Raw genomic sequence first — 24,065 nt, 5'->3', positions numbered from 1 at the left:
GGTCAGGGATAGTGTGGGACCATTAATGAATGGGGGAGACAACCTAGTGACAGATGATGTGGAAAAAGCTGAAGTACTCAATGCTTTTTTTGCCTCGGTCTTCACAGACAAGGTCAGCTCCCACACTGCTGTCCTGGGCAACACAGTATGGGGAGAAGGTGAGCAGCCCTCAATGGTGAAAGAACAGGTTAAGGACTATTTAGAAAAGCTGGACATGCACAAGTCTATGGGTCCAGATCTAATGCATCCGAGGATGCTGAGGGAATTGGCTGATGTGATTGCAGAGCCATTGGCCATTATCTCTGAAAATTCGTGGCAATCGGGGGAGGTCTCGGATGATTGAAAAAAGGCAAATATAGTGCCCATCTTTAAAAAAGGGAAGAAGGAGAAGCCAGGGAACTACAGTCTCACCTCAGTCCCCAGAAAAATCATGGAGCAGGTCCTCAAGGAAACCATTTTGAAGCACTTGCACGAGAGGAAGGTGATCAGAAACAGTCAACATGGATTCACCAAGGGCAAGTCATGCCTGACCAACCTGATTGCCTTCTATGATGAGATAACTGGCTCTCTGGATATGGGGAAAGCAGTGGACATGATATATCTTGACTTTAGCAAAGCTTTTGATATGGTCTCCCACAGTATTCTTGCCAGCAAGTTACAAATGTATGGATTGGATGAATGGACTATAAGGTGGATAGAAAGCTGGCTAGATTGTCGGCTCAATGGGTAGTGATCAAAGGCTTGATGTCTAGTTGGCAGCTGGTATCAAGCAGAGTGCCCCAAGGGTCAGTCTTGGGGCTGGTTTTGTTCAACATCTTTATTAATGATCTGGATGAAGGGATGGATTGCACCCTCAGCAAGTTCGCAGATGACACTAAACTGGGGGGAGAGGTAGATATGCTGGAGGGTAGGGATAGGGTCCAGAGTGACCTAGACAAATTGGAGGACTGGGCCAAAAGAAATCTGATGAGGTTCAACAAGGACAAGTGCAGAGTCCTGCACTTAGAAAGGAAGAATCCCATGCACCACTACAGGCTGGGGACCAACTGGCTAAGCAGCAGTTCAGCAAAAAAGGACCTGGGGATTACAGAGGATGAGAAGCTGGATGTGAGTCAGCAGTGTGCCCTTTTTGCCAAGAAGGCTAACAGCATATTGGGCTGCATTAGTAGGAGCATTGCCAGCAGATCGAGGGAAGTGATTATTCCCCTCTGTTCGGCATTGGTGAGGCCACATCTGGAGTATTGCATCCAGTTTTGGGCCCTCCACTACAGAAAGAATGTGGACAAATTGGAGAGAGTCCAGCGGAGGGCAATGAAAATTATCAGGGGGCTGGGGCACATGACTTACGAGGAGAGGCTGAGGCAAGTGGGCTTGTTTAGTTTGCAGAAGAGAAGAGTGAGGGGGAATTTGATAGCAGCCTTCAACTACCCGAAGGGGGGTTCCAAAGAGGATGGAGCTCGGCTGTTCTCAGTGGTGGCAGATGACAGAACAAGGAGCAATGGTCTCAAGTTGCAGTGGGGGAGGTCTAGGTTAGATATTAGGAAACACTATTTCACTAGCAAGGTGGTGAAGCACTGGAATGGGTTACCTAGAGAGGTGGTGGAACCTCCATCCTTAGGGGTTTTTAAGGCCTGGCTTGACAAAGCCCTGGCTGGGATGATTTAATTGGTGTTGGTCCTGCTTTGAGCAGGGGTTGGACTAGATGACCTCCTGAAGTCTCTTCCAACCCTAATCTTCTATGATTCTGACATCCAATGTTAAACTAGAAAAACACAGGAAAAACTCAAGTTGAATTCTTGGTTCTGGTTAGCCCCCTGCACTGACGTACAAGAAAATGCCTCAAATCACTGTGCACTGTAACCCCCTGCTAACTGTGTTGTGAGGGTCCAAAGAGTCTTATCCAACCTCCACTGGCTAAGGAAAGGGCCTGGAGGGATGAGAGGAAGATTGGAGCTCTCTGTTGAGAACTGAGAGAGAGAGCCATCTTTCGATGATAAAGACTGAGAATTTCAGAAGTGAGGGTGATTTGGGGTGCCCAGTTTGAGCCCTCTTAAAGGGGCCCGATTGTCAGAGGGCAAGTTGTCATCACTTCCTTAAAATCAGACTCCTTTGAGGTCCCCAGTTGGGCATCCAAAACCGCTAATCACTTTTGACAATCTTGGCCAAAGGGTGTGGGGAAAGTAGGAGGGAACGGGGAGGAGACACTAGCCTTGAGACAAACAAATGTACTTTTACAAAAAATTATTTATTTGAGAATCGGTGAATTCTTGACACTTATGCCATCGAAAGGTCTGAGGTTGGCAATGGGGGGTGGAGGGAGACACTTGATGTCCTGCTGCCAAGGAACAACGTGGGGAGCAGTAGCACAAGCTTCCCTCACTCCTCTACCAATGTTACCTCATCCCTGTTTTGTAGGGACAAACTCTGAGGGTGTCTCCAGTCAGTCCTTACGCCTCTTGGGTGCCAGTTGTGGAGGCATGTAGCAGTAAGGTGTCCAAGGAACAGCATACAGAGGTCCAAGCAACAATAATAAGATTTTCTCATGTAACTGCCAATGCATTAAAAATAAAAAGTATTGTCTCATCCAATCTGCAGGATTCTGAAATGTTACTTCCTTTGGTAGGGGTCTTCTCAGATGTGACTCAAAAAATATCAGATACTTTTTTGCGTTGCTTGTTTGTGATTTTTGTATGTAACAAAAAACCTCCTCTTTTTGCTGCAGTCAGAACCAAGAGCACAATTTCATTAGCACAAGCTAAGTGAAAATTACCTGACCATTTCTGTCATTGAAGAATGTCTTTTCCCACCTTAAATAAATCTCCCTGCCATAGGTGTTTTGAGGGAACCGTCTGAAATGCAGTTCTTGTGTTAGTTTCATAAGTTTTTGTATGTTTACAGACTAGTAAATATGTGGTTTCTTTCTAGTCATCAACGGTCACACACCATGTTTGCGGCTGTTGCTGGAAGTTGCAGACAACCCTGATGTGACAGATGCCAAAGGACAGTAAGTTTTCTTTGTTTTGATACAGTACTGTGATATGAATGGCAGCTCCATAAATTGCTCACAGCATAGGTACTTGTATGTAGTACTGAATACAGTACTGTGTACATCTCCTGCACCATTCCAATTTTTCCTCATAGAATTTGGCAAACATTACAAAGTACACATTCAGTCGATCAAAGCCATGGAATAAACATTAGCAAGGGGAAACCATTACTTATTAATTTTAGATGCTACCCCAATCTTTATGCAATTCTTCTGAGATGTTTAAAGCTAAATTCAGTTAAAAACTGATAAGTTTCTGAGCTGTTTCTAGGGCGACTCTCATCCCTCCCAAAACATTGATATTTTAGGACATACGTGGTCTTTTGGAACAGAGAATTTGGACGGAGTATTAATTTAATGTGACACTTATATTGGAGTTGATGTATATGATGGTGGTTTTCATTTCTTATTAAAGGGTACTTATGGAGGGAGGATGCAAGTACTGTATATTCTAAATGTGGAAATTGTGAATGGCTTTCAAATGTCACCTGGGAAAACACAGACAGATGAATGCCATGTTTTTAAAGGGCATCAATTTCAGTCCCTGAACCATCACCTTAAAGCAAAAGGAGAATAAATCCCATTTTGAAAAGAAGTGGAAGAAATATTGCTCCAGTGTCTGGCTGAGGGATGATTGGTGCAAATGAGATACTGAATACAATTGGCTTCTCCCACTTATTAAACAATTCTGCCCAGGATTTTTTAAAAATTACATAGTTACCTTAATACCTGGGAGGGGGGGTGATTACACAAGTGAGCTTCGTGGTTTATCATGAGGCTGATATTCTGCTGCAGTTTGCTATAATCATGGGTTATTAAAGAACAAATTTTTAACATGGACTGGCTTGAATGATGCTGCAATGTAAACTGCCTATAAATCAGATATGTGTTTCTCTGTTAATAATGATTTTGTTTGTTGCATTGCTTAACAATAAAATTGTACAAAAGTACCTTAATTTGGGTTATATAGATGAATATAGGGCATGAAGATGGTGGTGGAAAATGGCAGGAATTCCTGGTGCCCCTCTTCCCCAAAGGATAAGTTATCAGTAGAAATGGCATGTGTTCTTAAAGCTGTGATTACTTCTCATTTTCTAGAACCCCACTGATGCTAGCTGTGGCATATGGGCACATTGATGCTGTTTCCTTGTTACTTGAAAAAGAAGCATCTGTAGATGCAGCCGATTTCCTGGGATGCACAGCTTTACATCGAGGGGTGACTATTAATTTTATGACCCTTAACTATGCACATTAACTTGATGGTTATGGCTTTTCTTTTATGAACAAAGGGGTATTAAATGGAGAGATGATTGTAAATAAATGAAAATATTAACCAGCATGGGAAGGTTGGGTTAAAGAAGTGAGTCATAAATTTTGAGTGGGAGGCAATGAGATTCGGGGTAGATATAATCTCTTCTAGGAGTTAGCTCCTCAGTCAAGATGCAGTTGCTGAGAGAGCTAATAGGGTTACATGTAAATATGACCATGTAGTGAACAGTTTTCCATAAGAGTCCTGGAAATACCTGTATAAAATAGAAACCATTGCATAAAGCTTCTGTTCCATACTGATAACAATATATGAACATGATTAAAATACTGTAGGAGATAAGCAAATCAATGTCAGAGGCAGCAGATGTGATAGCAGTAGCTGGATTACTGGAGCAGCTTTCTAAAATATTTGATATTTTTGGTAATGTTGTTATTGCTCCTCACTCACCCTTTCTTCCCTAATATTTGTGGTTTCATTCTTGACTGACGCCCATTCAGTTGGACTCAAATAGGATCTTTAGGACTCCACCCTTTATTCTAAGAATCTCCGTGTTCAGCCATAAACTCCTAATGGTCTAAGTTGTACCTGACTTCACTGGAGGTGTTCATCCTCAAACTGTGAGGTCAGGTAAACTAGAAGCTGGTACTAGTGCTTTTCAATACAAAGAGGCACTCGGGAGCAAGTTGCTTCTCACCAATTTCCTGGAGCCCAACCTTGCCACCCAGTATTCAAAAGCACATCACGTAGCTCACAAATCCTTTGCCACAGCGCCGACACTATATCAACCTGCTGATTCACTTCTTTGTTGTTAACAGATTATGACTGGGCATGAGGAATGCGTTCAAATGCTGTTGGAACAAGAAGTATCTATCTTGTGTAAAGACTCCAGAGGCAGGACACCTCTACATTATGCAGCAGCTCATGGTCATGCCACTTGGTTAAGTGAATTACTGCAGATTGCACTGTCAGAAGAGGACTGTAGTTTCAAAGATAATCAAGGTTATACACCATTGCACTGGGCTTGTTATAATGGTAAGCTTTTCTCTTTTTATACCTTTTGCCAAACTTTAGTGTTAGGAAGTAGAATAGTAAAATGGCTAGCAGCATAAAAAGTTTGAGATGTAGATTCTCTCCTTTTGCCTTTTGAAGTTGTAGCAAGAAATTGCTACATTTATCCTTCAAGTCAAAAGGCAGGGAAATTCCAGCAAGACAGCAACCTTGCTTCAGAGTCAGCCACTAGGTGCATGCCTCAATCATGACGCACACTGGAGCCATCCCTTGGAGGCTGGGCATGAAATCTGGCTCCTTTAACGTTAATGGCATATCTCCCATTGACATCACTGAGACTAGGATTCCATCCTACAAGAGTCACCTCTTGTACACTGGTGCATGAGACTACCCCTCCAGTTACTGTAGTACACACAGTACAACAGGCTTGCATTAGTGGCTTCTCATTAGGGTGGTTTGGGACTGTACGTCGAAGACTAAGCTTCTAAGTACAGAGTGATAGATGGCTGAAGATCTAAAAGACTATTTTGCAAAGTGTCATAGCACAATGTGAAAACACAAGAGACCTTTATTAAAAAAAAAAAAAAAAAAAGCGCCCAAATTAGATATCGGTCTAGTTCGCAGCACCTCTAAAAGTATCTCACGCGCCTTAGGTTTTATTGCATAAGAACTTACATATGCAGTACAGCCTAGCTTATTTCAAATGCTAAAATGCAGTGCACATGTGACCTTAATATGAAAATGTACTATTCTCTTGCTTTTTATAACAATAAATCATCTGATCTCTTGTAGGTAATGAAAACTGCATAGAGGTACTATTGGAACAGAAATATTTCCGCAAATTTAATGGTAATAACTTCTCTCCATTGCACTGTGCCGTGTAAGTAGAAATATCAATATTAAATCTGACTATTTTGCTTAAGGATATATCCAGAAAATGAGTAGTATGAGAACAATAAAGTTATCTGGGTGTAGAGATAATAGTACTAGCAAATGATTTTTAGATCTGATGATGATAATGTACATATCCTTGTGGTGAAAAACTGGAGCTATCAAGAGCCATATGAATTACTGCAGTTTGAATGAATTTGTTACACTTTTCATCTAATGGCCTGAAGTTGCACTCTGACGATTACAGGGCAAGCTGCATTTCTGTCCCCTTTCTGGTCTCTCTGAGTGCAGCATTAGAGAAAAAAGGATTTAAAACAAGTTTACACAAATATTTACCTTACCTCAAGTTCAGGCATCCCCTAATGGTGACCTAAGCAGGCTTCGCATGCTGAGACACCCCCAGCAGGCTCCTGGGGAGGAGGCTGGTTTGAGTCTGGTTCCCTGGAGCGCTCACTGCCCCGAGAGAGAGCGCATCCCTCTTTAAACCCTGCTACAGTTCTTTGTTCTTTTGTTTTGCCAGGTTCTGGCCATTCCTGGCCAAAACCAGTTTTGTAGGTTGGCTGAAGATGGAGGCAGCATCATCATAGCTCTGGCAGTTCTGGCATTGTGCCTTAACAACTCCGAAGTGTTTACTAATAGATGGCTGCGTTGAGCCATTCATCTCCTTCCTACCTGTATTTAAGACAGACTTCTATTGAGTTAAACCAACATATTCATAGAGTAAACATCCCAATAACTAGGCCAACATACACTGTCAATAAATTACCACAGGCCAGCTCCAAATCTGCCTGTCACACTCAGAAAAAATTAGCTCAATTTAGGGCAAAGCATATGCAGTATTTTGGAAGAATGTGCTTTTTGAGTGGGGTAAGCCAGCAGAAAAATCAATAAGAATTATAGACTCAAACAGACACATTCATGATTCCTGCTGAGGTTTAGAATTACTGACTTATGAACTCTTCATTCTGCTGTTAGAATAATTATCTTCTCCCAGAAATGACTGATGTTTGGATCCTATATAAATGTACAGAGGTCTGCTCTCACTTCTCTAGTTAATTGTCAGCTTTTCTATTTGTATGATCTGTTTGTTCATCCTAAACTAAACCTTGAATTTTTTAATAATAAAAATGATAAATTAAAAAAATAGAACCCTTCAAAAACCTGCTTAAAATAAAACCATTTCTGACTGAAACTTGATATATAAAATCTGAACCCCAAATGGTCACTTTAAAAAAAAAAACCCCATGGTCTCCTTCTCCCCAGTAGAGCAATCCGGAAACAGGGACCAAAACTCAATAAACTTTTCTTTGGGTTTAAGATAATAGAGGTCATTGTCATCCATAAAATGACAGCATTTCTATAGAAATAGTGGCTTGAGTAAAAGGTTACTAAAAAGTGATAGTATTCTATGAAAAAATAGTTTTCTATATTAACTATAAAATGGCATCTGCTGCATATAATAATTACAGTTAATATTTTTAAACATTAAAAACTTCATTAAAGACTAAGGGGATAACATTCTTCTCAGCTTAAAGGCCTGTTGGATCCAGGAGACAAACTGCTTGGTGTTGCAATGTTTTGCCAAATACAGACCGCTATTTCTCTCCTCTCGCCCTCCCACCCCCAACCTCTCAACTCCTTGGAAATAGTGAGACTTTGTGAATACTTTAAATGCTTGAATAAAGTTACGTTCACTTAAGCCCACACATCTGAGCGTTGCCTAGGCTCAGATATGTGATTTAAGTTTAAACTAATTTTAGAGGGTCTAAAGAAGTTTTGGGGAGTTCACTCAGGGCCACTAGTTCGGATTTACTTCTGAGAAGGATTCCCCATAGCCATTTTAAACCTTGACAAGTGTTCCAGTTGAATATGAAGGGATGTGTTTGGTTTTTGTTTTGTTTTGCTTTAAGGTTTAGTCAGTGCATTGAACCTTCAGCTTGTTTTGTGTCGGCAGAGCTCCGTTGAAGGGATCAGCTGTGCACAGCCAGTTTCAGGACCAGTGTCTATTTTTCTTTTGTGATTCAAATCCAAAATCTTGCGTCTGATGAAGTGGGCATTCACCCACGAAAGCTTGTGCTCCAATACTTCTGTTGTTCTTAAAGGTGCCACAGGACCCTCTGTTGCTTTTTACAAATCCAAAATAGTAGCTGCAATTTGATTGTAATGGAGTTACACTGATTTATAGCAGCTAGGATCAGGCCCATACTGTTAAAGCAAAAATTAATTGGGACACCTTACAAATATACAGAAAGAAATACTAATGTACTGTCAGTTGGGGAAAGGAAGTGTGTATGGGCAGAGTGGAAAACAGTTAGACATTTTTCCTTAAAAAGAATTGTTCTTTCCTTTATAGAATCAATGATCATGAAAATTGTGCTTCACTGCTCATTGGGGCCATAGATGCCAGCATTGTCAACAGTAAAGATGACAAAGGAAGGTAAGAGTTCAGTTTCTTGAACAGAATGCATTTCACCTTCACAAATCAGTCTAAGATCATAATTTTTGTTTGTGCAACTAATCTACATCTGGGCTAAAATTTGTCAGAGCAGCTCCTGATGACACAGAAGTTGAACTTTAACAAAGGAAGTGGTGATCCACTTCAAGAGAGAATATTATTTTACATTGCTACCAAAATAAATATGACTTTGTTTTCTTTAAAATGCCCAGGGCTAAGGGCTGTTCACTGGAACCCAGTATGGTGGTAGTTAGGCTTTTTTTTACCCCCCTTCTCAGTTTGCTGTTTATGGTTAAAAGGAAACAGTAGACTCCAGTTTGGGGCAAATGAAAAAGCTGCGTTAATTCCAAGTTGTAAAACATAAAAATTGTAAGCTAAGAGTGCACTTGACGGGGGTTATGAAACAAGAGTAGAACTATATATGCGTCCTCACATAGGCTTTGATTAAGCAAAAACATTTAAGCACATTCAGTTTTGCAAGACCATAATTTGTAAGATAGAAAAGTATTTAACTTCTAAAAGAACTCTTATTAAACAAAATACACTACTGACTCTGAATGACAGATGGGGTCAGCTGGGTCATGGATACACCCAAATCTTTAATTTATTTGGGGGCAGTGAAAATCTCCTCAGTGTATTTCTATGTGTGATGGGTTCGGTCACAGAGACCCCCTTGGGACTGTCACTTGATGTGCTGAAATTACCTGAGACTGTTTTCCCTGATGGCTTGGGACTCCAGGACCCTGCCTTGTTGAGCCAGACACGCTAGCCTGCTGCAAAACAGACCCGGCTCTGAACCATGCCCCCGCAGGCTTTAACTGAAAACCACTCAGCAGGTTACCTAATTCCAGCACCCAGATACCCAGTTCCAGATGGGATCCAAACCCCAAATAAATCCGTTTTATTCTGTATAAAGCTTATACAGGGTAAACTCAAGAATTGTCCGCCCCCTATAACACTGATAGAGAGATATGCACAGCTGTTTGCTCCCCCAGGTATTAATCACTTACTCTGGGTTTGTTAATAAACAAAAGTGATTATATTAAGTATATAAAAAATAGGATTCAAATGGTTTCAAGTAATAACAGACAGAACAAAGTAAGTTACCAAGCAAAATAAAACAAAACACGCAAGTCTAAGCCTAATACATTAAGAAACTGAATACAGGTAAATCTCACCCTCATAGGCTTCTTTCACAGACTAGACTCCTTCTTCGTCTGGGCCCAATCCTTTCCCCTGGTACAGTCCTTGTTCGTTCCAGCTCAGGTGGTAACTAGGGGATTTCTAATGACTGGCAGCCCTCTTTGTTCTGTTCCAACCCCCTTTTATAGCTTTGGCCCCAGGCGGGAATCTTTTGTTTTTCTCGGTCCCAACCCCTCCTTCTAAATGGAAAAGCACCAGGTGGATGGATTCCAGTATCATGGTCACATGTCACTGTAAGACCTCATTCTTCATTACCCAAGTCATGTACACAGGAAGGCTTGCAGGTAAATAAACCCATTCACAACCAATTGTCCTAGTCAATGGGAGCCATCAAGATCCTAAGCCACCATTAATGGCCCACACTTTGCATAATTACAATAGGACCTCAGAGTAATACTTCATATTTCTAGCTTCAGATACAAGAATGATACATTCTTACAAATAGGATGAACACACTCAGTAGATTATAAGCTTTGTAATGATATCTTACAAGAGACCTTTTGCATAAAGCATATTCCAGTTACATTATATTCACACTCATTAGCATATTTCCATAAAACATATGGAGTGCAACGTCACACTATGTATTTATTTAGTTTTGTTAAAGTTGTATAATAATTGAATTGCTGCCCATTGCATGCTCTGGGTACCCTTACAACAAATAAAATTGTGGTCATATAATTAAAATTAAATACCTCACTCTCAAAGTTTTCCAGATAACAATAAAGCTAAAAGGCAAAACAAAACAAAAACAGCCATAAAACAAAACAAGAACACCCAATCATCAGACACTGCTGGAAACAACTCCTGCCCCCCAATTCCTCCCCCCCCCCAAATGTCTCAGTCTTAACATGTGGAGACAGAGAACCCATCCTTAGAGTTGTGGGATCCTCTCAAAATTACAATAAGCTACAAACCTTATAAAATAACTGCTACACTTTACAGTAATGTTGTCAAACATTATGGGTTACAGTACTGTTACTGCAGTTTTCAGGTCATTACTGTAGGTAGAATACTGTAGCATTTTTTTAATAACAGGAAGGCCAGATCCAAATTTTCCTTATATTTTATCTCTGTCACAAGCTTATTAAAAAAATCAGGAATAATAGGGAGGTCTGCTAGTTTTTTGCATTGTGCGGTATGTTCTGTTAAGTTAAACATCCTGTTTTTATGAGCTTGTCCACAACTCCATCCACCTGATGCTTGCCAGTTTTAGACTTTTCGTGTACAAACACTGAGGATGCAACTGTTATCTTTATTGCTTATATGAGAGTAGCATCCTAACTTGCCTTGTTGAGAGTTTTACGTTTCAAGTTTCATAGGAAAAAAGCTTCAAAACTTCTTGTACTGTTCTGCTTAAGGCTACAAGGGACAACAATATTGTAATTTTTTATAGATCATTTAATATCCTAAAGCTATAATCATGCTGTTTTTTCTCTTAGAACTCCACTTCATGCGGCAGCCTTTGCCGATCACGTAGAATGCTTGCAGCTTCTTTTAAATCACAATGCACTGGTAAATGCTGCAGATAATTCAGGGAAAACGCCACTTATGATGGCAGCTGAAAATGGACATGCAGGTGCTGTAGGTAGGTACCTACTTGCTTCTGTAAATCTTGAAAGAAAATGAAGGCTACGGTACTTACCCATCCAAGTGCTTTATCAGTTTTTTTTCCCCTTGGGGATTATAATTAAAATTCTAAGAGATACTAAGAGTACATACCTAAATGTGTGTCCATCTATTTTATATAATGGGTAAAAAGAAGTTAGCTTCATATTTTTAAAAAGTCTCATGTTTATTGCACCCAGAATTCTTGTCAGTTGTTTACATTTCACTTTGCAAATAGTTTCAATAACAGATAAACCATGCCCATTTTTCTGCCAAAAGTCATGTAGCATGTGATTAAAAAGTGCTCTTGGTATTAATTCCTTCATTTGTCTCATTTCCCTGATTATACAGGGCAACAGAATCTCCTTCTAGCAGGAAGATGAAGAGTAATCTTTTGTAGTTAAATTATTAAAAGATGTTTATTTTGAAGTGCAAAATATTGTTTTGAAAGGGCAACTGTAAGTTGAGTCTGGACTTATTGTTTTTTTTAAAAACCCTATAACAAAGATTAACTCATACTTTCTCTCCAGACTTGACTGTGTAGCCCACATCCTGAATTGCTACAGCCGTTATCCCCCTCAAAGATATAATGAGTCAGCAGAACCCACTTAATCCTCTCAAAGCAGGATCCACAGTTGTTAACTGGGTGGACTGTTTCAGGCCAAAACTGCCATTCTGATGCTGCAGATTTCATCAGTCAAATTAAAATGAATACATTTGAACTGACAATTTTGGGTAAAGTGAACATTTAATTAACAGTTTTCCATTTTCAACCAGCTGTTAGCTTTGGTTTGATTGCTGATTAACTGCACAAATTACAATTTGTTCACTGATAATTTTCCCTCCACATTTGTATGGTTTATATAGAATAAGGATCTATTTGACCACGTACGGTACTGTGTGCACATATTATGGAGACTGGAGTTAATTTTCTCCTTTGCAGTTTGCATGTGCATCTGTCTGTAGGATTTATCCGATGGTTTTTGTTTCTGTATTTCAGATTTTTTGGTGAACAGTGCCAAGGCTGATCTGACTGTAAAGGATAAGGACTTGAATACACCCTTGCACTTGGCTAGCAGTAAAGTATGTTAAGGAACTTTGTAGACCACACACACACACACACACACACACACACACACACACTCTCACTCGCATTATATACTATATATGTGTGCATTGAAGAGGTATTTAAAACAAGGCCTTGGCAGAGTATTGAAGACATTCATTTCTCAGGCCAATGAAATCCTGAGTGCAATGAAGCTGTGATGTACACAAACTTGGGGGGTGGGGGTGGGGAGGAAATGTAGTAGAGTTGGCTTGCTCTCCGGCCTATCCAGCAAGGTTACAGCAGAGATCAGGTTAGGTCATGGTTTTCTTTTCCAGGCTCTGTGTCCACATATTTAGTAACCAGGGCTGGCTCCAGGGATTTTGCCGCCCAAAGCAGCAAAAAAAAAAAAAAAAAAAAAAAAAAAGGTGTGATCGTGATCTTCGGCGGTGGCTCTAATGCCGCCGCTTCATTCTTCGGCGGCAGGTCCTTCGCTCCGAGAGGGAGTGAGGGACCTGCTGCCGAATAGCCGGATGTGCTGCCGCCCCTCTCCGTTGGCCACCCCAAGCACCTACTTGCTGAGCTGGTCTTGGAGCCAGCCCTGTTAGTAAACTCAGTAGGCTTCACCTCCTCTCTCCTCCTAGTCTTCTGCTGCCACTACCTGGGTTAGCAAGAAAGAAATGCCCTCATTCCCTTAACAGGTTTTTTTTCCCGATTGCACCTTTTAATAGGTGGGAGTTTTAATAGTGATCAAGTTTGTTCAAAACCTCTTTGCCATACCCCACTGTACACCCCTCCCCAATTTATAAAGATGCATCAGCTATTTTATTTGTTAGCATCTCATATCAGCTGTTTAATATGGTACATTTGGCACTGGACCACCTTCAAGGAATGGACAGCTGTGCTAGACACCTATACTCCAAAGCCCCAACCCTGCAACTTGTTCTGCCCAGGCTGACCCCTGCACGTATGTAGAAGAAGTTGCAGAATTGTGGCCCAATTTTGCATTATTTAATAAAATCATTGGAAAGTTTAATTGTCAATAGTGCCCTTATCATACAGAGGGAAAATACTTCTTCAACTATTTAACTGAAAAAAATTATTTAAAGTTTCTTTGCCTAATTAAAATGCATAAGCAATCAGGCATTTAAAGGTCAAAGAAGTACTATTACTAGTGCTAAATATTGCTTATTTATTTTAAAAAAATATACAATCAGTTAACTGCTCTTTCAAAAGATCACTACTGTTTCATGAAGACATGGATTCAAATACAGCTTAAAGTAGGGTCTATATGTATAAGGCATGCAGTGTTTTAAAGGGAAAAAAGCCACAATTGGCACATTTGGATTACTTAAAATTCACCCAGTAATAATGGTAGGGACTGCAATCTGTCTCTCCTGGCCTTTGACATTCATCAAGTATGCACCCTTTTATAAACTCAGAAGCATGTTTGTAATTCTAAATGCATTTAATTTGGATTTGGATTTTTAATTTATGTTGCCTCAATTTTAAAACCCTCTGCAAATTAACATTATTTATTTTATTTTTAATATTAGGGTCATGAAAAATGTGCCTTGTTAATACTTGACAAGATCCAAGAACAGAGCCTTATTAATGCAAAAAATAATGCATTGCAGACGTAAGTAAATGCTGAAATAATTTTACTATTTATTCACTTGTGTTCTTATGTATTGTTTTTACCAGAAAATTCAGATTTGGAATTTCAAGTTAACGTTACTTAGATTTTTCATAAGTGTGTAATTAAAAAAAAATTAATCTTAAAATGTTTCACTATGGTAGAATATCTGAAAACTGTTGAATTTTGGAATATCTTGAGCTATGTAGTATAAGGTGGAGCATGTAGTATAAGGTGTTTCTGTGAAGATCAGCTGCTTTATTCTTTTAAAAACAAACATAGGTTTTCCAGTCAATAAAGCAGAAATCTTAGCCTGTTGTATTGAATGTGACTCCTAATGTCTTCAAAAAAAAAAAAAAAAAAGTATTATCCCTTGCAGATTAAACAAAATAAGTTAAAGAAGAGCAACACTTTCCCCCCCTGCTATGGTCTTTAGAAAAGTACTAGGATCTGATCTGCACATTGTCCGGCCACACCAAAAGAAAGATACGAGGCAGTGGATGTGGCTTAATTAGGCTGCAACTTTGTTCACTTAAAATATCTGGAAGTACCCGGCCATAAATTGTACAGTGCAGGTCATCATCAGTTCCTTAATCACTTCCACATAATCCCCAGCCTGGTTGGACCTCGCCTCCTTCCCTCATATGAGGGCTAAAGGGGGGTTAGAAAAGGAGGAGAGTTGGCTCCCCACTATACCAGACATAGGAGCCCCGAACCCTCCTCCTTCAGCTGCCTTAAGGGATACTTTCCTTCAGATCCTTTTCCAATCCATTTTATCCAATAACTGTAACCCTTCCATTGCACTGGACATCTGTCCTGCATTTTATATACTAAATTGTGACACTATAACTTAATCTCCTGGCCTTGCCCCACCCCACTGGGTTCCAAACCTACTTTGGGAAAGGCAAAAAAAATAAAAAATCTCACCCTGTCTTGACCAACCTGGTGGTAAGGGAAAAATTCCTTCCTAGCCCCCAAGGAAAGAAGGGCAACTAGTGTAATGTCCACAATGGGTCCTGAAGAAATCTGGTCCTTTTTCAGATTTTATGGCTGAGAGAATGGGTTCTCCTGGCTCGATCTGATGAAGGAAAGCTAGCAATAACTTTTTCTTCTTCTTCAAGTAGAGTCCCTGTGGGGGCGCCGATTCACGTGCGAGGCTGTTTGGTAGCAGTGCCCGTTTGGCCTGTGCATGCACCTCACACACAGAGGCTATATGGGGATGCACAGCGAACTGCCCTCAGTTCCTTCTCAATCACCTGTGACCTAAGACAGGGTCTACTGCAGTGGTTCTCAATCTATTTACCATTGTGGGCCACATCCAATATTACCTGTATAGCCCTGAGGATGTCACATGGACCTCAGCTGTGTGCTGATTGGGCCACAAGTTGAGAATCACTGGTCTACTGTGTAACTGTTCTCTTTAGTATTCAGCGGTTAGTTAGTTAGCTAGTTAGTATATAGTTAGTTATTTTATATGGTTTATAGTTGTTGGAACAGTTGTCCCCCCTTTTTTTCCCTTTCCCTTAGGAAAAAATTTCATTCATAGATCTAGTTAGAGATTTCAAATCTTTCCCCATTTAGGAAATCATTTTTTGTTATTTTGTTTGGGGATGCTGGGGTCCCAGAGATTTAAAAGGCGCTTCTCCTGCAGTGAGGTTGTCCTGATCAGTGACAGGCATTTTCAGTGCCTTTGCTGTTTGGGAGATGCTCATATACCCAGTAAGTGCAAGATCTACACTTCCTTCAAGGGTAGATTCTGAAACAATAGGAGGATGAAGTTTAAACTCCTAGCGATGCAACAATCCTTAAGACCAACTTCAGATCCAGGGGCAGAGGACCTCCCTGTGCATAGGCCTCCCAGTATGACTACATCAACATCTAGAATACCAGAGGCCGCAAGAGACGTAGGCAGTATCATGGCACCGATTGCATCCACAGCACCAAAGACCTCACCAAAGGTAGCCTCAACATCTGTCTCTACACAGAAAGATGTAAAGAGTAAATCTCCAAGAAAGTCTTAGTCACCAACACGTGCTTTGGAGAGTAGCAGAAAAGCTCCAGATCCCAGGAGATCCAGGACACAAGCTCTTGGACATCCTACAGCCTAAGGAGTCTAGCCAAATTGCACTCCCAGTGAATGAGGCCATACTAGAACCAGCAAGAACTGAATGGCACATGCCAGTTATGTGTGCCACTACACCTAAGAGGATGGAAAAGTGGTACTTTGTCCCAGCTAAGGAAGTGGAGTTTTTGTTCTCTGACCCTGCCCCATACACCCTAGTCATCCAAACAGCCACAAAAAGGTCCAGCCAACAGCTCCCAAGGGCAACCTGTGCAGATAAGGAAGTCAAGTGTTGAGGGGAGAAAAGTGTTTAATTCCATCAGCCTCCAATTTAGAATTTCCAACTACCAGGACTTCCTGGCAAAATATTCTAAGTTCCTGAGCTTTAAAGACAAGTTACCCCAGGAGGACAGGGCTCAATTTCAAGCCCTTATTGACAAGGAAAGATTAGTGGCAAGAACCTCATTAAAGGCTGCAGTCAACGCTGCCAATATTGCTTCAAGAGCTATAGTGATGTGCTGTGAAATTTAGCTGCATTTTTGGGGTTTCAGGGAGGTACAGAACACTAGTCTTTTGATTAAGTCAGTGTTTTCAATCAGAAGATAGACAAGTCTTTGCACTCACTAAAAGACTCCAGGGCAACCCTCCATTCCCAGGGTGTATATAGACCAGCCCTGAAGAGGAAGTACCGTAAGCAGTCTTACAAGTTGAGGTCTTTACCACTGCTCTTACGAGCTACCTTGCAAACCGTAGAAGGTGCAAAAATATTGAGACACTGCCCCATCCACCTCTACTGCAGCTACCTGGCCTCCACGGCCTGTCTCTTCCCATCACCAAAAGATACTTTTGATGGGACACTTGGGAGCTATGAACTAATGTTGATGCCATCTCCACCCAATTACGAGATTTCCTTTGGTGGACATCTAGCACCATTTCCCCCACAGCTGAGGGCAATAACAAAGGACAAGTGGGTGTTAGATATCATCCATTCTGGTTATACCATTGGCTCCCAACCCCGCTAAAATTTCTTTCCCTGTCTCTCTTCAGAGACCATTCTCATGAGGAGATCCTATGTTAGGAGTAGAATTCCTCCTCCAGTGGGAGCAAGGAAAAGCAAATCAAGGAAAAGGGTTTTATTCTAAATATGAGGAGGGTGGAGACCCATTCTCAACCTGCAGCAACTCAATGTATTTATTTGCAAGCTAAAATTCTGCATGATTAGATTGGCAACAATAATCCCATCCGTGGATAAAGACACATGATTCACAGCTCTCAATATGAAAGATTTGTACTTTCACACTGATATTCACCCTTTCCACAGAAGATTCCTCAGATTTCTGGTGGGACCCAACCACTGTCAATACAGGCTACTTTGGTTTGGTCTAGCAACTGCATCCAGGGTCTTCACAAAAGTGTTTTCCATAACAGCAGCGCCACTCGGATAAGGTGATTCCACCATCTTCCTAGACGACTGGCTTCTTAAAGGCAGGACATGTCCAAAAGTCATAGCACTGACCTCATTGCTACTTTGTCTCCTAGCATCTCTGGGAACCTTTGTGAACATGGAAAAGTCTACTGTGACTTTGACACAGACTATAGATTTCATAGGAGTGACCTTAGACTCAGTCAGAGCAAGAGCTTAACTTCCTATGGACAGATTCTAAGCCATGGGTAGCCTGAGAGATCAAGTTATGCACAATCCTTGGACATCAGTATGGATTTGTTTAACTCTCCTGGGTCATTTGGAGTCATGTACTTAAGTAACTCCATTTGCCAGACTCCAACTCCGTTGCCTGTAGGCTTGGCTTCGAACAGCATATATACTGAGCAAACACAGCATAAACATTGTAGTAACAATTCCCACCACAATAAGGGCCTCTCTGACTTGCTGAAAGATCTTGTACAAGTGTGCATGAGCATTCCTTTTCTATCCCCCACACCCAACAAGATAATAATCACAGATACCTCTTTGTTAGTTTGGAGGCTCACATAGACGGTCACACTTGGATGCCCTTGGAAACCAGGATACACATACATCTCCTGGAGCTCAGAGCAGTCCAAGAAGGATGCAAGGAATTCTTACCATTAGTCCAATCTCACCACATTCTCATGTCAGACAACAGGACAACCGTATTCTACGTAAACAAACAGGGAGATGCGAGATCCATTCCCCTGTGTATAAAAGCTGTCAAGTTTATAGAAATGGTGTATCAATAACCATATTACCCTATCAGCAGTGTACTCCTAGGAACCAAGAATGGGCTTGCAAATAGCCTCAGCAGGCACTTTGCCACTGACCATGAGTGGGAGTTTGACAGCTCAGTGGTGAACTTCTTCGCTCAGTGGGGAATTCCCTACCCAGATCTGTTCGCCTCCCAGACTAACAGGAAGTGCAGCAAATACTGTTCCAGGGGAGCTCAGAGCCAGTTCTCCAGAGGTGACAATACAGCAAATGGTATAGGCCTAGACCAGTCAGGGTCCTGTCACTGCCTGCACTGTAATCTGTGACTCATGGTTTTTGAATGTTTGGGGTCGGCAATGCTGCAGATAATGATGCACCCACATATCTAAGGATAGGATCAAGACCTATCTTGTAGACCGAGGGGTTGATTTGCTCCCACTGACAAGAGGGCATGTGTGGAAGGCTGATGGAGGTTTCACCCCTGGAGAAGAGGTGAAAACACCACAGTCCATCTCCAGCGGGAGAGAAGGGATGCCTTGATTACCAATTGGGATGTATTGCAACAGTGCTGAGTAGATTCTCTCCACCCCCTGCTACTTCAGCAATGAAAGAGCCTAGCAACAAAATGTATAATGGTTCTGGCATCCTGCCATAATTTTCCTGCAGAAAAGGAAAATGAAATAGTGAATTTTTCATCGTAGCCAAACTGATATCTTAGCCAAACTGAAGATGGGACAAAGTAAAGGCATTTGGCTAGACTGAGGTCAATTCCCCTGCCAAATATCAAAGGCCTGCTGCAAACAAGGGAGGTGTGAGAGCTTTTCAACTAAATATTTTATAATGAAAAGTGTTATGCGTGCACTATATACAGGGTCACTATCCGTTTCCCCTCTATCTATCTATACACACATATATGTGCATGCACATTCCGAAAGAGCATGTGTGTGCATTCTTGTCTGTATGTAAAAACAAGATGTTTTATAGATGTGGAATTAAAATTTTATGTTTAAAAGAGGTGATGCTATTTAAAATCTATCTAGAATACAATTCTGAGGATCCAGAAAAGCAACTGAACATGCTCTTAAGTGTTACTTAACCAGATGTTTCAAATATATTTCAAACCATACTTGAATCTAGAGTGTTATGTTTTGTAGACCTCTCCATATTGCTGCACGAAATGGCCTAAAAATGGTGGTTGAGCAGTTGCTGGCTAAGGGGGCGTGCGTACTAGCGGTAGATGAAAATGGTAAGTGAAGCAATGTAATTTGACAGTCTTAAGAAGAGCACCTAAGGTGATTTTTACAAGTGACCAAAGAAATAGACCTGCCAACTGGTTAATTAGACAACACTGATGCCTATACTCCTTTGTGAATAAGATGTTCAGTTATATAGATGTTCAGTCAATAAGTACCCAAACAAGGATACTACTTCTGTATATTTTATATCAAACACACTGCAGACATCACAACAGTCCCCTTAATGTTAATTTTGCATGTGCTGTCAATGGCTAGTCTTTCTTTAACCCCTGGGTGCAATGGTGGTTTGAATTTTCTAAACATGCAAAAGGCAACAGAAAATTCTGACTCCTTGCTCTAGAGTTAAGGATTATACATCTCATCAGAGCATGTTTAATGGTTAGGAGAAAAAACATCAGCAATTGTTTGTTTGTACCCCAATTCATTCTGAGATCAAAGTTAATAATCAAATTTTCTGACCAAATCTGATATGCTAACAAATTATTACCAGCCTGTAGTAAGTGTGAATACAGTGTGAAACATATTTTCAAGTTTAGTCACCAATTAAACACTTTGTTTCAGACGTCTATGAAATCCTTTTTCTAAACACAAAATATCTGTAAGGGAAAGTCAAAACTCTGTTTTTCTGGTATTCTGAAATTAACCTTTAAAATTCCTTCTTTCTTGAAATAAGCTGGTTTCTCTTACAACACTGACTCAATGGCATTTAAGTATTTGATGTAACATTTATGTGCCTCAGTTTCCCTACCTGTAAAGTGGGAATAATAATTTTTACCCATCACTGTAAGACACTTTGAGATCTATGGATGAAAAACACTATAAAAGCGATTAATCTTATTTGCCAAATTATACTAGTCAGACTGCATGAATTAATTCTATTAAAGTCATCTGGATCTAAGTTGTGGACAGGATTTGGTCCCAAATAAATGCATTTGTAAGAAGAATGTCTATTACATCAAGACTAAAATATCATGTTTTATTACAAAGAAAACCTGTGGAGCACTGTTGAATGAATTTTGCCTGACCCAAAATGTAGCACTAATTATGATGATAAAATGTATTAACTAAATGTAATTACCTGCTTATTACAGGTATTGTAATTAACAGCTCCTGCATATTTCACAGAATTAAGCAATTGTACCAATATCTTTAGATAACTCTAAAGATTTTTGGTTTGCCACAGTCCCATTTATTATAGCATGCAATCTTCTACATCCCCTCCAACTGATCTGGGAGGAGCAGAAGGTTTCTAAACTATTTAATCTTACTGCTTAATTTTTTCCTTTTATTACTCTTCACCTCACCCGTATGCTTTTAGTGAGTGGCTACTGTTGTGGTACCTGATTGTAGCTGAATGCAAAGACATATTGCTTTTCTCAATGCCACTGATTTGCAACTCCATCGATTTGCTGTTAGAACGTTCTGAAGAGCAGTCCTGAAAGGATACTATTCCCAGGATCCAACCATTTCCATGGCTTGCAAAACTTCCACCAAACTGATGAGTCAGAACCTCAAGGTCATTGCTGAATCTGAGTCTCCTAAAGAGCACTGTTGCTACAATTTCAGGCTGGTCCTGTTTTTCTCTTTTTAATGAAGCAATCTACAAAGATTGTTTTTGTTCAGCGATCTAAACATTCTTTATTTAAAAAAAAAGCAATTAATTGAATGGAATTATGCCCGAGCTTTCACTGTTTGCCTGGCTCCCATCTTCCTGAAAAAGTGTACTTGAAGTATCTATTTTATGACTACAAACAAGAACCCAATTAATAAATAGCATTTGGCAGCTGATTAAAAATAAATAACTGGAGTCTCACTTACTGTATCAAAAGTTGTACCTAGAGTGATGAATACTGCAAACGTTTTCTTCAAATATTCTCTCAAACGTAAAAGTGAATTTGCCTAAGCCACTTTCTACAAACGTATGAGTTATCAAGTTTCATCAGTTTTAACTTTCCAGGCTCTAGTATTTGTATTAGAAGTGGTATGTTTTGTATGAGATAGTACATCTCTTGAAGTGGCCAACGGATGGGACTCTGAAAATCTTTTGTCAGAGCTCGGGATAGAAAGAAGTAAATGAACCAGATTTGGCTCTAAACCCCACACCCTTTACAACTAATATAAAACCAATTACTTTTGTGTGACTATAAAGAGTGAAGATTAAATTTAAACTCTTCACGCAGGCAGTACGTCTGAAAGCACTGTAATGATGAATGGTGTCTTGGATAAGGCTTTGCTGCCCTGAAAGGAAAAGGTTCAGATTTTCCTAATCCTCATCATCTACCTCTCACTGAGGGATTTCAAGCCAACCTCCAAATTTAAAAAATGTCACACTTATCCAGTCATAGAACAAAACTAATATCATGTGATCATAACTAATCACCACAGTTCAAATTTCTTATCTCCGCTGTAAAATACTTGTAATGGATTGTTTGTTATCATCCTTAGAAATTTTAAAGCAACAGCAACCAAACCAAAGCACAAAAACATATCTGAGTAACTCAAATTAATGAATAAATTTTAGGAAGTCATGATCTGCTCATGGACATAGTACCCAAAGAAAAAAAGGTTAAATTAATCAATTATTATTATTACTAATAATTATTAGCTGCAAATTATTTGCTCGGCTGTAGTTGTATATGAAACCCACGGAGGGTACGTCTTCACTGCAGAATTAACTTCGGTGATTGGCACTCAAGTGTAAGAACCATGGTTGGCCAAACTCAGGTGTGAGTGGCCACACTGCAAAGCCATACCTGAGGATGTCCGCTTGGCTGCATCCACAGTGGTGCTGTACTTAACTTGTGGGAGCTGCTAGGAGTATCCCATGGTTCCTAGTGGTGCAGTAAGCTTAGTTACTCTGATTCCCAGTGAATTGTAGGAGAACTTGTTTGTCCTTCTGGGCATACAGAGGGAATTGTGGGAAGGCACTGGACTTGAGTAATTTAGCCAGTGTCCTCACTGCAAAGATTAGCAACCCACTTGTAAGCAAAACCCAGTCTTTTAAAGCTTTTTGTGTGTAGATGGGAGCTGTGGAACAAACATCCAAATAAGAGCCCAAGTTAACTCTGCAATTAAAATTGGGTGATTGGCTGCCATTAGTAGTTTCCCAGTTCTTCATTTCACCAAGCCCTTATTACATTTACTTAATTTTAAAAAATATATTTCATGCTTCCTGAATAAAACCATTCTTCTCTTAACAGGAAGGTAAATTTTGGATAATAAGCTATACAGTCATACTTACTGTAAATATCGTGTGTTGGGGGGAGGGGGCTAGTCCCTTTGATAACTTAATTCCTAGATACATTACTCTCTAAAATACTCAATTGATCAATATTATAAAATCTTTTAAAAATTAATTAATGCAGAATTTAATATTTTTATCTAATGCACATTTATCTTCAACTGAAGGTCATTGTTCTCAGAATGTGATTTGTTCATATGAACTGAAGTGGAAATCAACTTCAGTTCATAGTGCCATATGCTTATTTATGTTGTCGTTTTGCAATCATATTGTCTGTGTTGTGGAACTGTGTTTACCAAATATTTTTATTCATTTTGTGAAGGTGTATGCTGCCTGACTTTTAAAATAGTGCTTTTTGTGGTCACATTAGCTTAAACACTCCATACATTGTGTATTTTCCCAGCATGCCTAATTTAAAATAAGTAACACACTCTCTTGCCTGGCATGATTGTAACTAAACATACATCTCCTTATTATGAAGTCATCTAGAGATGTATTTGAGGAATGCTCATTTCCCTTCTCAGTACCCCCAGTACTAACCATTGCCTTGTCTGCATTTGTGCCCAGGTCATACGCCAGCCCTGGCTTGCGCTCCTAACAAAGACGTGGCTGACTGCCTGGCACTCATTTTGGCTACCATGATGCCTTTTTCTCCTTCCAGTTCAATGATGCCTTTCAACTTCGTTTGTTTTAAAAAAGACAATTTAAGCAGGACACATCTCTGCGATGGCTCCAATATGGGCAGCATTAACTCTTACAGTAAACCCTTGAGTAACAATATAGGAACAGAGGATGGGTACAATGAAAATGATTCCGATTCTGAAACGTTTTGACTTTGGTATTCAAAGCTTTTTCTTAATTACATTTGGGGTTTTTTTGTTTTTTTTTTTAAAAAGCTTGAATCCCACATTATATTTTTAAAGTATTATTATTGACTGAAACTTCCGGAATTAGGCATTGAAAGGATTAGTAACATTAAAAATAATCTAGCCTTTAATACAGAAGTTAGGGATTTTCGTTTGAATGAATTCACATTTATGTTCTGTAGCTTCAAGTTTCACCGTGTTTTCTTTAGGCCCCAAGTGCTCCTATGAAAGTTTCTACCTCTTTTTTTTAAGTAGAAAAAGAGAAAATGCCTTTTTCTTTTTGACAGCACAAATGA

At 40.0% G+C, this 24,065-nt stretch overlaps 1 protein-coding gene across 1 annotated transcript in view; it reads left to right on the top strand.

The window, feature by feature from the left end:
- ANKRD44 (ankyrin repeat domain 44) overlaps positions 1 to 23,736 on the top strand; it is a 214,491-nt gene extending 190,755 nt beyond the window's left edge. Inside the window, exons 19-28 of the mRNA XM_065413045.1 lie at positions 2,926 to 3,004; positions 4,145 to 4,262; positions 5,132 to 5,348; positions 6,117 to 6,204; positions 8,569 to 8,652; positions 11,316 to 11,461; positions 12,482 to 12,564; positions 14,083 to 14,165; positions 19,561 to 19,652; positions 23,471 to 23,736. Coding sequence (XP_065269117.1) covers positions 2,926 to 3,004; positions 4,145 to 4,262; positions 5,132 to 5,348; positions 6,117 to 6,204; positions 8,569 to 8,652; positions 11,316 to 11,461; positions 12,482 to 12,564; positions 14,083 to 14,165; positions 19,561 to 19,652; positions 23,471 to 23,736 — 1,256 coding nt within the window. The remainder of the gene's footprint in view (positions 1 to 2,925; positions 3,005 to 4,144; positions 4,263 to 5,131; positions 5,349 to 6,116; positions 6,205 to 8,568; positions 8,653 to 11,315; positions 11,462 to 12,481; positions 12,565 to 14,082; positions 14,166 to 19,560; positions 19,653 to 23,470) is intronic.
- Positions 23,737 to 24,065: the final 329 nt, after the last annotated feature.

This window comes from Emys orbicularis, chromosome 11 (genome assembly GCF_028017835.1).
Source record: "Emys orbicularis isolate rEmyOrb1 chromosome 11, rEmyOrb1.hap1, whole genome shotgun sequence".
Taxonomy (NCBI): Eukaryota; Metazoa; Chordata; order Testudines; family Emydidae; genus Emys; species Emys orbicularis.
This window is presented reverse-complemented; position numbering and strand designations above follow the sequence as displayed.